The sequence below is a fragment of the Sinohyriopsis cumingii genome, chromosome 12 (genome assembly GCF_028554795.1).
Source record: "Sinohyriopsis cumingii isolate HCF-2022 chromosome 12, ASM2855479v2, whole genome shotgun sequence".
NCBI classification, from domain to species: Eukaryota; Metazoa; Mollusca; class Bivalvia; order Unionida; family Unionidae; genus Sinohyriopsis; species Sinohyriopsis cumingii.
This window is the reverse complement of record NC_142972.1, coordinates 9,669,989-9,691,100: the sequence shown is the minus strand read 5'-3', so window position 1 is coordinate 9,691,100 and position 21,112 is coordinate 9,669,989. Positions and strand designations below refer to the sequence as shown.

At 34.0% G+C, this 21,112-nt stretch overlaps 1 protein-coding gene across 3 annotated transcripts in view; it reads right to left on the bottom strand.

Annotated features, from left to right (window-relative positions):
- LOC149785989 (synapse-associated protein 1-like) overlaps positions 1-21,112 on the bottom strand; it is a 193,325-nt gene that overhangs the window by 64,194 nt on the left and 108,019 nt on the right. Inside the window, exon 8 of one of the 3 annotated variants that reach the window (XM_089976258.1) lies at positions 6,306-6,385. The exons of the other annotated variants lie outside the window; for them this stretch is intronic. Coding sequence (XP_089832384.1) covers positions 6,306-6,385 — 80 coding nt within the window. The remainder of the gene's footprint in view (positions 1-6,305; positions 6,386-21,112) is intronic. 3 annotated transcript variants of the gene reach the window in all.

Here is a 21,112-nt window from a genome sequence, read left to right as displayed (position 1 = left end):
TATTAAATAATTTCCTTTGTCTGTTAGGATGATACTGATTATCATGAGTTAACGATAATTACCTATATATATATATTTGATTTTGTAATGTTTAAATAATCTTTTAGGTTAGAGATTGCTGTGAGTTAGAATTTGTGAGTTTCAGCGACAGTAATCGAACATGTAGTAGCATAGGTAAAATAATATGGTAATGTTCGATAGATGCTCATGTGGTAACTTATGACCTGTCGCTGTGAAGTGAGGATAATGTTCTACCATACTGTCAGAATTTATGCAGTGTGTGAATAGCTAGTATGCTTCTGAGTAATGAAGTGAGGGAATTTTAGGTCTGTGTAGAAAGCAGTACATACAGAGATTTATGGGTAATTTTGTCATTTAAGGAACAGCTTTCTGGGAGAGAGATGGGACAGTACAAAGACGGAAGTCCAAGAGAAAAAAAAGGATGAGGTCAGAATAAAAGAATAGGAAGTCCAGGAAGGGATGAAGCATAGAGAATAGGAAGTCGAGTAAATAGGAAGATGTTGATACACGCATGGTCAAAGGAGGAAGATGATGCAAATTGGTCATGGACATTGAGCTCTTTTCACCACTCATTATTATGATGGAATAAATCCAAATTGGACACAGCTATTAAATTCTGTTGACATAACTTAGATTGAATTGGAATTGCCACATTAATTTGTTTTGATTAAATTTTTCTTGTCTAAGGGAGCCCGTATTGCTTTATTTCTTCCCAGTATTCTTGCTTGGTTCTCTGTTGAAATTCTATTCTTTTTTCACTCCCACCTTGCTATAACATCGAGGGAGGTCATCCTCTAGATAACGCCAGCCAAATCCAATTAACCACCCCTCTTATTAAGAGGGCAATGTTACAATGGACTCAACATATCCAACATTAGCACATGCTACTGGTATGTTGGACCCAACATATCCAAACATTAGTACAGGTTACTGGTATGTTGGACCCAACATATCCAACATTAGCACAGCTTACTGGTATGTTGGACCCAACATATCCAACATTAGCACATGCTGTATGTTGGACCTAACATATCCAAACATTAGCACAGGTTACTGGTATGTTGGACCCAACATATCCAACATTAGCACAGCTTACTGGTATGTTGGACCCAACATATCCAAACAGTAGCACATGCTACTGGTATGCTGGAACTCAACATATCCAACATTAGCAAATGCTACTGGTATGTTGGACCCAACATATCCAAACATTAGCACAGGTTACTGGTATGTTGGACCCAACATATCCAACATTAGCACAGCTTACTAGTATGCTGGATCTGCTGAAAGTAGCTACACTAATGAAATTACCAAAAATTAAAGTACAATATAGAACTGGCCGAATTATTCGTTTTAAATTTTTACATCTGAAAATGCCATGAGTTGGAACTAAACATTTCATTTTCTGTTTGGGCTTTAATGCTGCTCCTATTATTGTTCACATGTTAGCAACTATGATTTTCATAGTGATTATATTATAATGTTGTAACAGCTGGATGGCTTGAGTGTGTCCACTCCATGTCAAATTGCAGATTACATTAATTTCTAAGTAATTAAACCATTTTAAAAATGTAAATGTTTCAAAAAAATCAATGCCACCTGACTGACCAAAGTGGCAAAATGGCATACTAGTAAATTACTAAATTATATGGTGCATGTGGGGCATGCAAGCTTTTTTGTTACAGCAGTTTGATTTTCTAAGAATGTGTCAATGGCAGACTTATTAAATCATTCCATGCACATAGAATTTGCTTAAACTCTAAAAGGACTTTTATGCAGGCATTATAATTATGAGTCTAGATGCCGATCCAAGATTTGGAATTTCATGAAGTGTTATATGGTATAACTTTCATAGCATTAAATTCACAGTATTTTGATCAATAAATGTTTGGCAATAACTTTAATTTCAAGGCATTAAGCATGCCAGATTTACTTCATTTGGCTATAAAATATGTTCAACATGTAAGGGAGGTGACTTGTCAGTGTGCTAACCTGTCTAGCCTTGATATGGAACAGTCTGAAAAATTATGTATGATCACTAAAGCTGGTCACCTTTCCAGTAGTAATCTGTCTTTCTAAAGCATAAAAAGCTGGTCACCTTTCCAGTAGTAATCTGTCTTTCTAAAGCAAAGTCCCACAACTACTCAATAATTATGCGACCATTCCTGCTTTAAATGGATTACATTATTTAAATATTGCATAGCCTTTAAGCTTTTTATAAAACTTGTGGGCTAATTAAAGTGGTTCTCAGAATATGTTTGAGAGTGTAATGCAATTCATGGCACTTTTATTACAGAACCATACATGCTGTAGACTCTTGTACATGTTCATTGTTTTTAAATTTCAACTTCTTTTGTACTTAAACCTATTCAAATTTAACTACACAATTGAAATAAGAAACTTCTACATCAATGGGTTTCAAAGTTTTTTATTTTAATAAATCAATCATACAGTTGTCAAGGCAACCAAAAGTGGACATAAATCAATCATATAGTTGTCAAGGCAACCAAAAGTGGATATAAAGCAAAGTAAATAAAACTTGTTGTTCTATTGGAGAATGGAGTTATCTATCATTCATATAAAGGATCAAAGTCATGCTATATGAACAGTAAGATTAATGTCTGAACCAAGTTTTAACTACCATCAAATGTTTGCTTCCAAAAAGGATCTCAGCAAGGTTAATAAATTCATTTTTTTATGTTTATGTCTAAAACTGAACCTAACAGGAACCTGCACCCATTTAACTAAGGTCCAATAAAATTTTACTGCTTTTATTTCCTTGTTCATACTCATTTTGGTAAATACTCATCCTCATTCTGGTAAATAACATCCTCTCCTACATCACAAAATTGTTGAGTAAGCAAAATAGAACTTTTGTAAAATATCCTTTTCATATATGCCCCATTTTTGTGCCTTTCTGATAACAAGATAAATGAAATCAACATGTAAATGGACGAGATATGATTACTGTAGTCCAACTCATGCTGGTAACATACTAAGATAAAAAGGGGTCAAAACCAATCTACCTAAATAAGAGAGGGCAAGATGGTAACATACTAAGATAAAAAGGGGCCAAAACCAATCTACCTAAATAAGATAGGGCAAGATGGTAACAAACCAAGATAAAAAGGGGCCAAAACCAATCTACCTAAATAAGATAGGGCAAGATGGTAACAAACCAAGATAAAAAGGGGCCAAAACCAATCTACCTAAATAAGATAGGGCAAGATGGTAACAAACCAAGATAAAAAGGGGCCAAAACCAATCTACCTAAATAAGATAGGGCAAGATGGAATAACTACACTAATGAAGCTAGGCTGATGCATGAAGACTAAGCAAATTGACCTACATCAATTGAAAGCAATTTTCTAAATTCTTTAACATTTACACATGTAAAGAGTTCTCAAACAGCAAGCATCAACTATGTCAAAACAAGCAGGGCCAATACAGAATAATTAGGTCAATACAGAATAACTGGGTCAATACAGAATAATTGGGTCAATACGGAATAATTGGGTCAATACAGAATAATTGGGTCAATACAGAATAACTGGGTCAATACAGAATAACTGGGTCAATACGGAATAATTGGGCATAATAAAAAGGCCAAAACAATTACTGCAAAAACATGAACCAGACCAATTTTAATATGTGTGCCATCATGTTTTGTAAATTTAAAGCTAAAGTTTAAACCATTCTTAAATCCTATTTTGCATGTATTTAATTTAAACCATTCCAAATCCTATTTTGCATGTAAGTATTAAATTTAAACCATTCCAAATCCTATTCTGCATGTAAGTGTTAAATTTAAACCATTCCAAATCCTACTTTGCATGTAAGTATTAAATTTAAACCATTCCAAAATCCTATTTTGTATGTAAGTATTAAATTTAAACCATTCCAAATCCTGTTTTGTATGTAAGTATTAAATTTAAACCATTCCAAATCCTTTCTGCATGTAAGTATTAAATTTAAACCATTCCAAAATCCTATTCTGCATGTAAGCATTAAATTGAAACCATTTCCATATCCTGTTTTGCATGTATTAACTTTAAACCATTCCAAATCCTGTTTTGTATGTAAGTATTAAATTTAAACCATTCCAAATCCTTTCTGCATGTAAGTATTAAATTTAAACCATTCCAAAATCCTATTTTGCATATAGGTATTAAATTTAAACCATTCCAAATCCTACTTTGCATGTAAGTATTAAATTTAAATCATTCCAAAATCCTATTTTGTATGTAAGTATTAAATTTAAACCATTCCAAATCCTGTTTTGTATGTAAGTATTAAATTTAAACCATTCCAAATCCTTTCTGCATGTAAGTATTAAATTTAAACCATTCCAAAATCCTATTCTGCATGTAAGCATTAAATTGAAACCATTTCCATATCCTGTTTTGCATGTATTAAATTTAAACCATTCCAAATCCTGTTTTGTATGTAAGTATTAAATTTAAACCATTCCAAATCCTTTCTGCATGTAAGTATTAAATTTAAACCATTCCAAAATCCTATTTTGCATATAGGTATTAAATTTAAACCATTCCAAATCCTGTTTTGCATGTAAGTATTAAATTTAAACCATTCCAAATCCTGTTTTGTATGTAAGTATTAAATTTAAACCATTCCAAATCCTTTCTGCATGTAAGTATTAAATTTAAACCATTCCAAAATCCTATTTTGCAATGTAAGTATTAAATTTAAAGCATTCCAAAATCCTATTTGGCATGTAAGTATTAAATTTAAACCATTCCAAAATCCTATTTGGCATATAAGTATTAAATTTAAACCATTCCAAAATCCTATTTTGCATGTAAGTATTACATTTAAACCATTCCAAAATCCTAATTGGTATCTATTAAATTTAAACCATTCCAAAATTCTATTTGGCATGTAAGTATTAAATTTAAACCATTTCAAAATCTTATTTTGTATATAAGTATTAAATTGAAACCATTCCAAATCTGATTCTGCATATAAGTATTACATTTAAACTATTCCAAAATCCTATCTGGCATGTAAGTATTACATTTAAACCATTACAAAATCCTATTTTGCATTTAAGTATTAAATTTAAACCATTCCAAATCCTATTTTGCATTTAAGTATTAAATTTAAACCATTCCTAAATCCTATTTTGCATGTAAGTGTTTCAGCTGGCTAATGGGATCTTGCATCAGCTTATTGGTCTCAACCAATCAATAAGTTGATTTTTAATTTTTTCTAAAAACCTGGCTTAAATGATCATAACAATATTTTTCCCACTGAAATCTTTCAAAATATTTGTCCTTGATACATGTATTTCCATTTCTGACTGTTGAGAAAAACACTGTTGGAGAGTTGTGGTATCTATTCCTTTGTGGTATATAAAAAATATCTTCAATCTGCATCTCAATGAGTTTCATTTTGTATCAAATGGATCCAAGAATTTAATTTTCATTATTTTATACAGGAGATTTTTATTTATTTTACACTGACTCCATGAATATTATAAAGGATGGAGAGATGGTTGAAGTTGACAGCAAGAATTAAAATGAATAAACCTATTCTCTTCAGTAGAAAGCCGAGTTCTATTTTTATTCACATAGCTATATCCCTCTTCCAATTAATTAACTGTGAGAATCAAAATTACAGGTATTGTACTTCTTTGAAATGTAAAAATACAGTAATGACCTTCTCATACCAAACCTGTGTCTATCACAAGTTAACAATGAGAGTGAATATAACAAATTTTAATTGTTGTAAAAATTATCCGTTCAACATCAATAACCTAATTTTTGCATAAATAATCAATTTTAACCCCTATACCTATTGATAATCCAATTATTAGATTAATCATACCATCCCTAGTTAGTATAGATTAACGTACAAATACATCAGTAATCTCAATCAGCCTAGTTACAGGTTCTGTCTGCCCTACTGGTAAGCCATGCCTTCATGTCAATTTATGGGTAAACCTCCCCAGCTCTTGGACACAGACCTTGACTATCTTGACAAAACATTGTCCTTATAGAATCAGAATAACCATGAGATCAATTGCTGAATCAGCAATTATTTTGCAATTCGTGTACAACATAATACTCGAGGTTCAATTATAATTATTCCAATGCATCACTTTATCGATTTGTCAAGGTCTATGCCATGAATATTTGTGAGGAAAAATTTGCAAAGGAAATATATATATATAGATCATAAACAAAAGCCCATCAACCCAGCGCATGCTTCCATCTGTCCTCTTGCTAAGGAAGGCTGTGTATCTGGACTGGTATGCCACCTACCTATTTCTTTTCCTTCATCATCTGAACATATTCATCAATGAGAGCCTGTTCCCAGTCTGAGTCAGTCATGGACCCATCACCTGGATGATTCAGCAGTTAAATATAAATATATTTACCATGTTGTTGAAACTGAAAGCACTGTATGCTTTGTTGGGTCCCTTAATCGGGTCAATAATTTTGATACAGAAAGTAAAAATTCAAGTTTCCTTCTGAATCGGAATGGAACAAGGGACTCTAAATATGTCAGTCCTGCATTATTAGCATCCTCATGACCCTTAGCATAAATAAGCAACATTAAAAAAAAAAACTGTTGACTGGATAGAAGTAAATTTTCATGAACAATTTAGTGATGCAACTTCATTTTTTTTTAATTTGCTGTTTTTTTGTAAATTGAGAAGTTGTAAATGAAAGCCAGATACTGGACTCCAGATGTGACAAGTCCACGTGAGAAAAGAGGGAGTCCAACTTGGGCAAACATAATCATGCAGATCTATCTGAATAGAAAATTGTATTCACCATAATTTTTATATTTTAAAAAAACAAAAAACATTTCATTTCTAATTTTACTTCATATTTCTAATAGTCTGTGAATAAAAGGATACACAACTTCTTGCTGATTTGTCCACTGGATTATCTTAATTGCCAGTTACATGTAAACTGTTATATCCACAAGACTGATCGCTTCAGAAAAGTGATGGGTCCTAACTTAGCTATTTGGGTCCACAGAAACTTCATTACTATTTTGTCTGTATTTCATACCCTGAATGTTTCATATATCAATGAAAAGACACTTCTGGTTCAATGAACTATGATCTTACATTTTATTTGGGCAAATTTAAGGCACCTTTTGAGTTATATTTGTACACCATAAAAAATAATTCATAAAAAGTTTATAAAATGAAAGACCCATCCTGTGTTTAAGTCCTCTATGCAGATAACTGAAATGTTTATGTAACAACCACTTTTCTTCTTGCTGTCATAATGATCTTGCTCTTTGACATTTTGATCCCAAAACTGATAGGCTTCTTCCTTACTCCAAGTCATCAACAAAGTTTAGTCCATAACATAATGATAAAAATAATGTTATTGTGTGGAGACCATTTTAATTTTTTGAGTTACATTGAGTTACATTGAGTTACAGTGCCCTTGACTATTGATCTTTTGGACCATGAAATCACTACCAAGCCATCCATAAAGTCTGGTAACTATACATGATGGAGCACTAATTTATTGTGCAGAAACCAACTTTATATTTCCTAGTGAAATAATTACTAGGCATGCTATATAAGCCAGGTTACAGCTACCCTGGTGGGTCTTTGATACTTATCTGCCATTTCCCAAGCAAACAAAGGGCAAAGTTTATTTGGTTGATGGAGTCAGGATCAACAAAGACAATGAGCAGTGATGTAAAAAACATTGCATGAATACAGTCCCATGCTTAATATACAACCAACCCATAACTCTAGTTGCATACTGAACTGGTTGATCAGAGTGTATTCTTGTCATTCTATTACATCACACATAAGTCTATGTTGTCTGCAGTTGGGTGCAAATTATATACAGGTATATGGTACTTGGCCAAGTCATGTCTTACTCAATAATATACTCACTGATAGAATCAAGGCAAAACCATCAGACAGCAACAAGCATGATATGAAAACCAAAATACATTTTCATGTCCCACCATGACGGTGATAAGAGCATATAATATTATCTTGTACATCTGTCTGTCTGTCCATTGCACTTTAGTTTGCATTTTGGTCATTTTCACAAGTGATGTGGGGCATATGTGTTCCATGGGCATAGTTGTATTTGTTTAGAATCTCACCTGGTACTTTAAATCTTAATGCACATTTTAAGTTTGATCCACAAAAGCAAATTCCATGGAAACCATCACAAAACTCAAAGCTTTCTGCATGACTTTTGAATGGTTGGATGAAATCCACCATTGCATTTGTGACATGTGTGACAATATGGGTGGATTTAGCAGTTTGTGTTTCATAACAACCTCGTGCCCTTTCTGAGCTGTGTGACACAAGTGACAATATGGGTTGATTTAGTATTTAATGTTTTATAACAACTTTACACCCTTTTTGTGCTTAACACGTGTGGCAATAAGGGTGGATCTGGTATTTAATAATTTATAACAATTTAATGCACTTTCTGAGGTGTATCATAATGGGGGGATTCTGGCAAAACTTATTACACATGTTATGGATCCTTCCTTAAAAAATGAAAACGAAGTGTTACACTAAGTCAAGTGAGTTAAAAATATCGCTACATGTCAAAATACACATGCATCAAATTTGACATTTAAATTCTAGACAATTGGCATACCGTAAAGCACATGGCCAACTATGAAAGCATAAACCCAGATATGAAAGTACATAATGTGGTGGCATATCATAGCTGATGCTGTAAATACTACTTGAAATGTGAAGCAAATTGTGTTTATCCTGACTGGCCCACAATATGTGACAGCGACCTATATCGGCCGTATCTGTGTCATGATAATCTCATGCTAGATTTAAGGTTATGCTATATTTTTTACAAACGTTTATCAAATGTTTACTGAGGATGACAAACACCTTGCTTTTCAACAAATTTAGGATGTTGGACCCTGGTCTTATCATGGGAGAAGCAGCATACCTTTTTCACAGTTTGGCAAGTGTTATACAGGGGTAAATATGATAAGGTTAACAAAGACTCACCAGTTTAAGTCCCAGCCCCACCCCACCCACATGTGTAATGTAAATATTGTAAAGTTAAAAAAGACACACCCCACCTATAATTAGCAACCACTCCACCTGGTGTTATGCATGGGTAAATATGGTAAAGAAAACAGACCTCTCTACCAGCCTCCCAGATTAAGTACTAAGCATGGCAGATAAATATGGCAAAGTCAACAAAGACCTACCAGTAACCCCCTCCCTATGTTTACATGATTAAATATGATAAGATCAAAAAGATTTACCTAACTCCAGCCCATTCCAAGCCCACCCACTCTAAGTGTTACATATAGGTAAATATGACTAAGGCCCACCTAGCTCCAGCCCATTCCAAGCCCACCCACTCTAAGTGTTACATATAGGTAAATATGACTAAGGCCAACCTAACTCCAGCCCATTCCAAGCCCACCCATTCCAAGTGTTATATATAGGTAAATATGACTAAGGCCCACCTAGCTCCAGCCCATTCCAAGCCCACCCACTCTAAGTGTTATATATAGGTAAATATGACTAAGGCCCACCTAGCTCCAGCCCATTCCAAGCCCACCCATTCCAAGTGTTATATATAGGTAAATATGACTAAGGCCAACCTAAATCCAGCCCATTCCACCACATCCCCTCTAAGCGTTCTACATGAGTATATGGTAAAGATAAGAAAAGGCCTCCTAACAAATGCCACCCCAACCCCCAAGTGTTATTAAGGGTAAATATGGTTAAATTAAGAATTACATATCTAGTCACTGCCCCCCCCCCTCACCCAGTATTATGTCTGGGTAAATATAAGAAAGAGCAAACCCATCTCCATTCCATACCCGCCCCATCCATTACCATCTCCTACTCCCCATCTATATCCTCTACCCCCACAGTGAAAATGAGATGGATGCACATATTATGTGGTGATAAATATCCCATCATGCCCATGGATGCACATATTATGTGGTGATATATATCCCATCATGCCTATGGATGCATCTATTATGTGGTGATATATATCCCATCATGTCCATGGATGCACATATTATGTGGTGATATATATCCCATCATGCCCATGGATGCACATATGATGTGGTGATATATATCCCATCATGCCTATGGATGCACATATCATGTGGTGATATATGTCCCATTATGCATGATAGAAAGAGGACTGTCGTTAAATGAAGTTCAACATGAAATGATTAGTACAACCATAGATGAATCTCAGTATAGCATCATGGAAACATAACTTTTCACTACCAACATACTCAGTATAACATCAAGGAAACATATCCATACTCAGTATAACATCAAGGAAACATCCATACTCAGGATAACATCAAGGAAACATATCGATACTTAATATAACATCAAGGAAACATATCCATACTCAGTATAACATCAAGGAAACATAACTTCTTACTACCAATATACTCAGTATAACATCAAGGAAACATATCCATACTCAGTATAACATCAAGGAAACATATCCATACTCAATATAACATCAAGTAAACATAACTTCTTACTACCAATATACTCAGTATAACATCAAGGAAACATATCCATACTCAGTATAACATAAAAAAAACATATCCATACTCAGTGTAACATCAAGGAAACATATCTATACTCAGTATAACATCAAGGAAACATAACTTCTCACTACCAACATATTCAGTATAACATCAAGGAAACATGTCAACAAAATATGGATCAGAAAATCTATTGATTCTACATATAACTTCTATAACTTGTGAAAACACTGTAGACTTTGATCAGCTATAACTTGTGAAAACAGTGTAGACTTTGATTGGCTGAAGCAATATGCTAGAGTTGATCAGGATCTGTGCTGTATGTAGACTATAATCTGGTACATGACAAATGAACAAAAGAGTAAACGATGTAAATATGGTTTTAAAAAGCAAAGAATAGAGAAACTGTCAGAAACATTTTTATTACGAGATTAATTGGGCAATTTCTTGTAATGCACAATGTGTTTGGACAAGAAAAACATTTCAGTACAATGTGTAGCTGGTGGTGAAACAAATGTTCAAGGACAGACACCAACTTCAGTCTGTATGCATAATGACAGTCTGGTCTAAAAATAACTCATATCAAGCATGTTGTTGCAGGGCCAGTTGACCTCATTTCCAGCATGTAATCAGACACTGTGTTGCACATGATCCAGGATATGAAATTCTGACAGGCTTTGGCTGATAATTTTACAATGAATGTACATTGGCTGATAATTTTACAATGAATGTACACAGTACATTTGCACTAGAATACAACCTATCTACAGTATCTGTCCAACAGGAGTTGTTTCTAACTACAATGAAACATTAATGACCTACCGTATATACTTTTGTTCCCATATTCTGTAACAGGTCCAATATTGTAAAATACCGAACATACCTGCTTGTAAGTCGAGTCTTTCAGCAAACTGCACAGACCAAGATTTTCATATTTTTTTAAGCTATGCCAGAAGCTAGGCAATTTCCTAAAAGCCCCCTTCCAGCCACCCCCTCCAATTAAATGGTCAGTTCCTAATTTCTATTACTCTGTTCTCTTTGTTGGAGTTGTGATCAGGAAATTAGTTTCGCTTACAGATACATGTAAACTGTAGTAAGAAAATATCTTGCTGGGGATGGTAGCATGTGCAAGCAAATATGCCAGATAATCAGCATCCAGATATTCAATGTTTTAATGCATCTCCGAAATAAACTGGATTTTGATTTTAGACAGAAAGAAATTGTGTGTGTGTGTGAAATTTGGATTTTTAACATAGCTTTAACAGTTTTGCAGTCATATTGCTATGATGTCTGCAGTGTGGCAGTTTATAGTGATGTCCAGCACTAGGGCATCATGCCGCAGACATGTAGCATGATGTCCCACACAGTCACATTATCCTAACACCAGGCCAACCAGTCCTAACACTAACCTCTTAACGTTGAGCACCTAGCGAGGCAGCTGTCAGTACCATTTTTATAAGTCTTTGGTATGACTTGACTGGGTTCAAACCCATGACCTCCCGTTTCTAAGGCAGTGGCTGTAAACCACTAGGACACTGGAGCTGCCTCAGAAAGAAAGTAAAACCGGATAGACAATGCTAATGTACATGTAAGATTTAATAACATGCAGGAAAATTGCTGTCTTCTTTTATTTTCTTTTCTACATCACCAATTTATTGTCATCCTGGTTATTTCTACACCACCAATTTGTTGTCCAAAAAAATAAAAGGATTTTTCTCTAAATTTAATTCAAGTTTAGCATGTGATGCTGAAATCTTTATTTAAAATCTGTGTTATCTTGGTCTGTACCCATTAAAGCATAATGCAAACCAGTGAACATTCTGAAGTTCTTTTTGTTGCCCATTTTGAATCGTAAAGTTCTCACTGTTGTGCAAGCCATCATTAAAATCTATTTAAACATTTAGGGAAGAATCTTGTGTTCTTGAAGAATGACCCAATATGTATGTATGTATGTATGTATGTATGTATGTATAAATAGGGTTTAATATCACATTAGCACAATCCTAGCTATAAAGTTCCAAGTAAAAGCTAATAGAAAAATTGGTTGAGGCAAAAGTCCTTCCAAAAGTCCTTCCATGAAAGGAATAGTCTAGTGGCCTCACTCTCAAACTAAATTCTATTTACGATGTATCATTCCAACATGTTTTTGAATATTTCATCGAATTATAACGGAAAACAGGACTATCTCTGTGCATTACGTTACTGAGGGAGTCATGGCATGCATCACAGTGGCATAAAACAGTACATTTTAAAATTGGCAGATGTGTTAGATGTAAATTTACAGTTTAATAGTAACCATTTTCTATGCTTCATTTTAACGTTATAATGTGGAGCTACAGTTTTTTTTAAATGAAAGTAACATTAGCTCTCCCTTCTGCACATGGAATAGCCAATTAAGCAGTGAAAATGACTATTCTTATAGTATTGCATTATTCATGGGAGATAAATCTGCAGCAACAAACGCAATGGGCTGTCTTTCATACATGTAAGCAGCGAAGATGTTGAAAATAGAAAAACCAACAGAACAAATTTCTGATAATTACTGAGAACTTTATCCTCACTGTAGAATAGTGGCTAAAACTGACAGAATAGCTTTCTCAAGTCTTACATGTACCATAATAATCATTTTGGAATTCTTACATGTACCATAATAAATCATTTTGGACTTCTTGCATATACCATAATAAATTATTTTGGACTTCTTATTTGTACCATAATAAATCATTTTGGACTTCTTACATGCACCATACTAAATCATTTTGGTTTTCTTACATGTACCATAATAAATCATTTGGACTTCTTACATGTACCATACAAAAACAATTTTGGTCTTCTTGCATATACCATAATAAATGATTTTGGACTTCTTATTTGTACCATAATAAATCATTTTGGACTTCTTAACATGTACCATACTAAATCATTTTGGTCTTCTTACATGTACCATAACAAATCATTTGGACTTCTTACATGTACCATACAAAAACAATTTTGGTCTTCTTGCATATTCCATAATAAATGATTTTGGACTTCTTATTTGTACCATAATAAATCATTTTGGACTTCTTACATGCACCATACTAAATCATTCTGGTCTTCTTACATGTACCATAACAAATCATTTGGACTTCTTACATGTACCATACAAAAACAAGTTTGGTCTTCTTGCATATACCATAATAAATGATTTTGGACTTCTTCTTTGTACCATAATAATCATTTTGGACTTCTTACATGCACCATACTAAATCATTTTGGTCTTCTTACATGTACCATAATAAATCATTTTGGACTTCTTACATGTACCATAATAAATCATTTCAAAATTCTTACATATACCATAATAAATCATTTTGGACTTTTTGCATGTACCATAATAATCATTTCAGACTTCTTACATGCACCATAACAAATCATTTTGGACTTCTTACATGTACCATAATAAATCTTTTCAGACCTCTTACATGTACCATAATAACTCATTTTGGACTTCTTACATGTACCATAACAAATCGTTTCAAACCTGTTACATGTACCATAATAAATCATTTTGGACTTCTTACATGTACCATAATAAATCATTTTGGACTTCTTACATGTACCATAACAAATTGTTTCAAACCTCTTACATATACCATAATAAATCAGTTTGGACTTCTTACATGTACCATAATAAATCATTTTGGACTTCTTACATGTACCATAATAAATCATTTTGGACTTCTTACATGTACCATAACAAATTGTTTCAAACCTCTTACATATACCATAATAAATCAGTTTGGACTTCTTACATGTACCATAATAAATCATTTTGGACTTCTTACATGTACCATAATAAATCATTTTGGACTTCTTACATGTACCATAATAAATCATTTTGGACTTCTTACATGTACCATAATAAATCATTTTGGACTTTTTGCATGTACCATAATAATCATTTCAGACTTCTTACATGCACCATAACAAATCATTTTGGACTTCTTACATGTACCATAATAAATCTTTTCAGACCTGTTACATGTACCATAATAAATCATTTTGGACTTCTTACATGTACCATAACAAATCGTTTCAAACCTCTTACATGTACCATAATAAATCATTTTGGACTTCTTACATGTACCATAATAAATCATTCTGGACTTCTTACATGTACCATAACAAATTGTTTCAAACCTCTTACATATACCATAATAAATCAGTTTGGACTTCTTATTTGTACCATACTAAATCATTTTGGTCTTCTTACATGTACCGTAACAAATCATTTTGGACTTCTTACATGTACCATAATAAATCATTTCAGAATTCTTACATATACCATAATAAATCATTTTGGGCATTTTGCATGTACCATAATAATCATTTCAGACTTCTTACATGTACCATAACAAAACATTTTGGACTTCTTACATGTACCATAACAAATCATTTTGGACTTCTTACACGTACCATAATAAATCTTTTCGGACCTCTTACATGTGCCATAATAAATCATTTTGGGCTTCATACATGTACCATAACAAATCATTTTGGACTTCTTACATGTACAATAATAAATGATTTTGGACTTCTTACATATACCATAATAAATCATTTTGGACTTTCTGCATGTACCATAATAATCATTTCAGACTTCTTACATGCACCATAACAAATCATTTTGGACTTCTTATATACCATACTAAATCATTTTGATTTCTTACATATTCCATTATAAATCAATTCAGACCTCTTACACGTACCATAATAAATCATTTTGGATTTCTTACAAAGTACTATAACAAATCATATTGGACTTCTTACATGTACCATAGCAAATCATTTCAGACCTCTTACATGTACCATAATAAATCATTTTGGACTTCTTACATGTTGTTGTTGTTGTAGGGTTTAACTTGATTTTTCAGCACAAGATAGGCTATACATGGCAGCCAGTATTAATGGTGGAAGAAGAACTTGGGGAAAACCCCCAGAAAGAACCACTGACCCATGAGAAGTTACTTGCAAGTTTTCTCACATACCCACACTGGCCGAATCTGAGACTCGAACCCATGCCGAGGTGAGATGGCAGTGATCTGTAATGGTGAGCTCATTAGACCACTCGGGGACCCCTTCTTACATGTACAATAATAAATAATTTTGGACTTCTTACATGTACTATAATAAATCATTTCAAACCTCTTACATATACCATAATAAATCATTTTGGACTTCCTACATGCACCAAAATAAATCATTCTGGACTTTTTACATGTACCATAATAAATCATTTTGGACTTTTTACATGTCTCATAATAAATCATTTTGGACTTTTTACATGCACCATAATAAATCATTCTGGACTTTTTACATGTACCATAATAAATCATTTGGACTTCCTATATGTACCATAATAAATCATTTTGGACTTCCTATACATATGTACCATAATAAATCATTTTGGACTTCCTACAAGTACCATAATAACTCGTTTTGGACTTCCTACATGTACCATAATAAGTCATTTTGGACTTCCTACATGTACCATAATAAATCATTTTGGACTTCCTACATGCACCAAAATAAATTATTTTGGAACTCCTACATGCACCATAATAAATCTTTTGGACTTTTTACATGTCTCATAATAAATCATTTTGGACTTTTTACATGTCTCATAATAAATCATTTTGGATTTCCTACATGTACCATAACAAATCATTTTGGACTTCCTACATGTACCATAATAAATCATTTTGGACTTCAAACATGTACCATTTGTCCATGCAGCAAAATCAGCCCAATACACTACTAAGATCATGGAAAGTTCCAGCTGCAAAGGGCTCTTTGAGATTACCAACAAGCTAATGTCAAGGAACAAATCTACACCACTTCCAACTACCTTCTCTCCAGTCGACCTTCCGGACATGTTTGCAAATTTCTTCCGTGACAAAGTACAAACCATTAGAGATAAGCTTGACACCACAATTTCAATTGACTAGTCATCACCATACGGTTGGGATACAGAATTTGAGTGGCAACCATTAGCAGCATCTGAACCTGTCTCTATGGATTTCGTACGTACAATCCTGATGAAGAGTGCACCAAATCATGTGAACTTGATCCAATTCCAACAACACTGCTGCTTGAGTGCCTAGATCCAGTATTGCCTTCACTAACTGATGTTATTAATACCTCTCTCTCATCAGGGGAATTCCCATCATTTTTTAAAACTGCCATTGTAAAGCCTCTGCTGAAGAAACCAACACTAGAACATAACGATTAAAGAACTACCGCCCAGTTTCTAATTTCCGATTTATATCAAACATCTTAGAAAAGGTTGTTCTATCCCAGCTTGTATCTCATCTGAATTAAAAGTCTTTTTAGCAATGTACAATCTGCATATCACCCTTACCACAGAACTGAAACTACTCTTCTAAATGTAGTTAATGACATTTTCTCTGCTTTGGATAGCAGAAAGATTACAGTCCTCACCCTCCTTGATTTGTCTGCAGCATTTGACACAAAGGACCATGATATATTACTTCACCATCTCCAGCATGTATTTGGCATTCATGATACAGCCTTACTGTGGTTCAAGTCCTACTTGGTCAACAGGACACAGATTGTGTCTGCAAATGGAATATACTCCAACCCAGTTGATCTATGTTGTGGTGTTCCACAGGGGTCTGTTCTTGGACCTGTTCTCTTCATTCTATACACTTAGCCGCTCTCAGGTGTCATAGATCATCATCCAGTGTCTCACCTATTGTACGCTGATCACCCAAATATACAAATCTAGCCACCCAACTGAAGTTGATGCTATCATCCAAGGTGTAGAGAGGTGCATTTCTGATGTGAAATCATGGATAACAAGCTGCAGAGGAATGATGATAAAACTGAGGCCATTCTGATCACAACACAAAGACTTACTCATTCACATCCTTTACCTCAAACAATAAATATCAGAAACACCAACATTAAATTCACACAATCAGTACGAAACCTAGGTGTTACTCTGGACAGTACTCTCACATTGCACCAACATGTTATGAACATATGCAAGACTGCATATCTTGAGCTGAGACGCATCAGCTCCATTTGCAAATATCTTTCAGCTGATGCCACTAAAACACGTGTGTTCATTAGTACTTTCAAGACTAGACTATTGTAACTCAATTTTGTCTGGTTCATCTCAATATCTACTCCAGAAACTTCAAAACACAGCTGCTCCGATCATACTTAGAGTACCACGATCAGAGCACACCTCCCCGTTGCTCTGTACCCTACACTGGCTATCCATTCGATCCAGAATCAAACACAAAATTTGTTCTCTGTGCTACGTTTCACTGACAGACTTCATTCCAACATACCTATCTGACCTCACCCATGTGTACACACCAGCAAGATATTTACACTCCTCTTCTGACAATTGTATACTCATTATTCCCACTATAAAAACAAAGTCATATGGACAGCGTTCTTTTGCATACCAGGGCCCAGCAACGTGGAACGAATTGCCCACTGAACTTAGACACAAAGACACAGTGATCACAATCAAGAGGGCTCTCAAAACTCACTTATTTCGACTGCAAGAACAAACTTAAAGACCTAATAATGTTTCCTACCTTAAATATTCTCAGCATGGTTTTTTAATGTTTTCTAATTTCATTGTGTTTGTTTTTGTAATCATATCATTATATGCTTTTTTTTTATCTTAAAGGTGTTGTCTAATGCTGTAAAGTGCTTAGAGCTTCTAAAGATTAGGCGCTATACAAAGTCCTCATTGTTATTATTATTATACAAAGTCCTCATTATTATTATTATTATTATTATTATTATAAATAATTTCTGACTTTAATTTAACTTGGAATAAAATAGTATAACCTGCTTCCTCTAGAGCTGGATCATCTCAGCTTGTGTGTACAATAATATTTACATAAACACATTTCAGATTTATTTCACTGACCTATAATCTGTATTACCTGAAAATTAATTACAAAATGAATCAACAAGCTGTCTACACTTGGTAATTTATCTGTGTGAATGTGAATCATAATAAGTCTACACTTGGTAATTTATGTGTGAATGTGAATCATAATAAGTCTACACTTGATAATTTATCTGTGTGAATGTGAATCATATTAAGTCTACTCTTGGTAATTTATCTGTGGGAATGTGAATCATAATAAGTCTACTCTTGGTAATTTATCTGTGGGAATGTGAATCATAATAAATCTACTCTTGGTAATTTATCTGTGGGGAAAGTGAATCATAAGTCTACTCTTGGTAACTTATCTGTGGGAATGTGAATCATATTAAGTCTACTCTTGGTAATTTATCTGTGGGAATGTGAATCATAATAAGTCTACACTTGGTAGGTAATTTATCTGTTGGAATGTGAATCATAATAAGTCTACACTTGGTGGGTAATTTATCTGTGAGAATGTGAATCATAATAAGTCTACACTTGGTAGGTAATTTATCTGTGGGAATGTGAATCATAATAAGTCTACACCTGGTAATTTATCTGTGGGAATGTGAATCATAATAAGCCTACTCTTGGTAATTTATCTGTGGGAATGTGAATCATAATAAGTCTACACTTAGTAATTTATCTGTGGGAATGTGAATCATAATAAGTCTACTCTTGGAAATTTATCTGTGGGAATGTGAATCATAATAAGTCTACTCTTGGTAATTTATCTGTGGGAATGTGAATCATAATAAGTCTACACTTGGTAATTTATCTGTGGGAATGTGAATCATAATAAGTCTACTCTTGGTAATTTATCTGTGGGAATGTGAATCATAATAAGTCTACACTTGGTAATTTATCTGTGGAAATGTGAATCATGGTAAGTCTACACTTGGTAATTTATCTGTGGGAATGTGAATCATGATAAGTCTACTCTTGGTAATTTATCTGTGGGAATGAGGCTTTAACAGTTTTGCAGTCATATCACAACAATGCAGTGTGGCAGTTTATAGTGATGTCTAGCAATGGGTCATCATGCCATAGACATGTAGCATGATGTCCCACCCATTCACATTATCCTGACACCAGGCTGACCAGTCCTAGAACTAACCTCTTCATACTGAGTGCCTAGCGAGGTTGCTGTTAGTACCATTGTTATAAGTCTTTGTTATGACTTGGCCTGGGTTCAAATCCACAACCTCCCGCATCCGAGGTGGACGCTCTAACCACTACACACACACGTATATAGACTTGTATACACACAGAGACTTGTATACACAAAGAGACTTGTACACACACACAGACTTGTATACACACAGAGACTTGTATATACACACAGACAAATATACACTGATATACAAAGCAGTCATAGCATCTGCATTCTCATTTTGGGGTTGGCTTGACTCTGAACATTACAACTATCATTATGAACAAATACTGAAATGCTACTGTTAATGACTTACTGTTCAGATGGAATTGTGATGATAAAATTTTTATGAGGGCCACTGTGGTGGTCATTTTGGATGTCTTGGTGGTACCAATTTCTTTTAGGACTAACTTATTAACATCAGAAGTCTTCAGGTGAAAGCTCCATGTCAATATGACTTTCTGTACAGGTGTGATAATATAATTTTCAATATGGTGGCAATGATGGCCATAGAGGATGTCGGATCAGCATCAACTGCATTTAGTCCCAATTAGACAACATAAGAATTCTATTAGTGACAATCCCTGTTGATATAACCATTCATTTAGTCCCAACTAGACAACATAAGAATTCTATTAGTGACAATCCCTGTTGATATAGCCATTCATTTAGTCCCAACTAGACAACATAAGAATTCTATTAGTGACAATCCCTGTTGATATAGCCATTCATTTAGTCCCAACTAGACAACATAAGAATTCTATTAGTGACAATCCCTGTTGATACAACCATTCATTTAGTCCCAACTAGACAACATAATAATTCTATTAGTGACAATCCCTGTTGATATAACCATTCATTTAGTCCCAACTAGACAACATAAGAATTCTATTAGTGACAATCCCTGTTGATATAGCCATTCATTTAGTCCCAACTAGACAACATAAGAATTCTATTAGTGACAATCCCTGATGATATAACCATTCATTTAGTCCCAACTGGACAACATAAGAATTCTATTAGTGACAATCCCTGTTGATATAACCATTCATTCAGGAAAAGTATTGATAATATGATGTTCGTATGTCTGACAAGCATCATTTTCATGTCATCCAACAAGACCGCAGGATGAATGTGTGTATCAAGTTTCATGGCATGCCTCCAACTAATTTGGAAAGAATAGTGATAAATACACATGTACTAATGGCGACTTACCCCTAGATTGCAGACCATGTACAGACAATTGATGATGTAAAACAGGTCATCCCATAAGCTTTTCTGATATATAACCAGTACAGCTAGAAAGTAAAACACCTCAGTTTAAACATCATCACAATATTCACCCAAGGGCAAGCATGTTGTATTACATGATTCATCCCAGGGCAAAAAATGTTGTATCACATGACTCACCAAAGGGCAAAAAAATGTATCACATGATTCACCCAAGGGCAAGC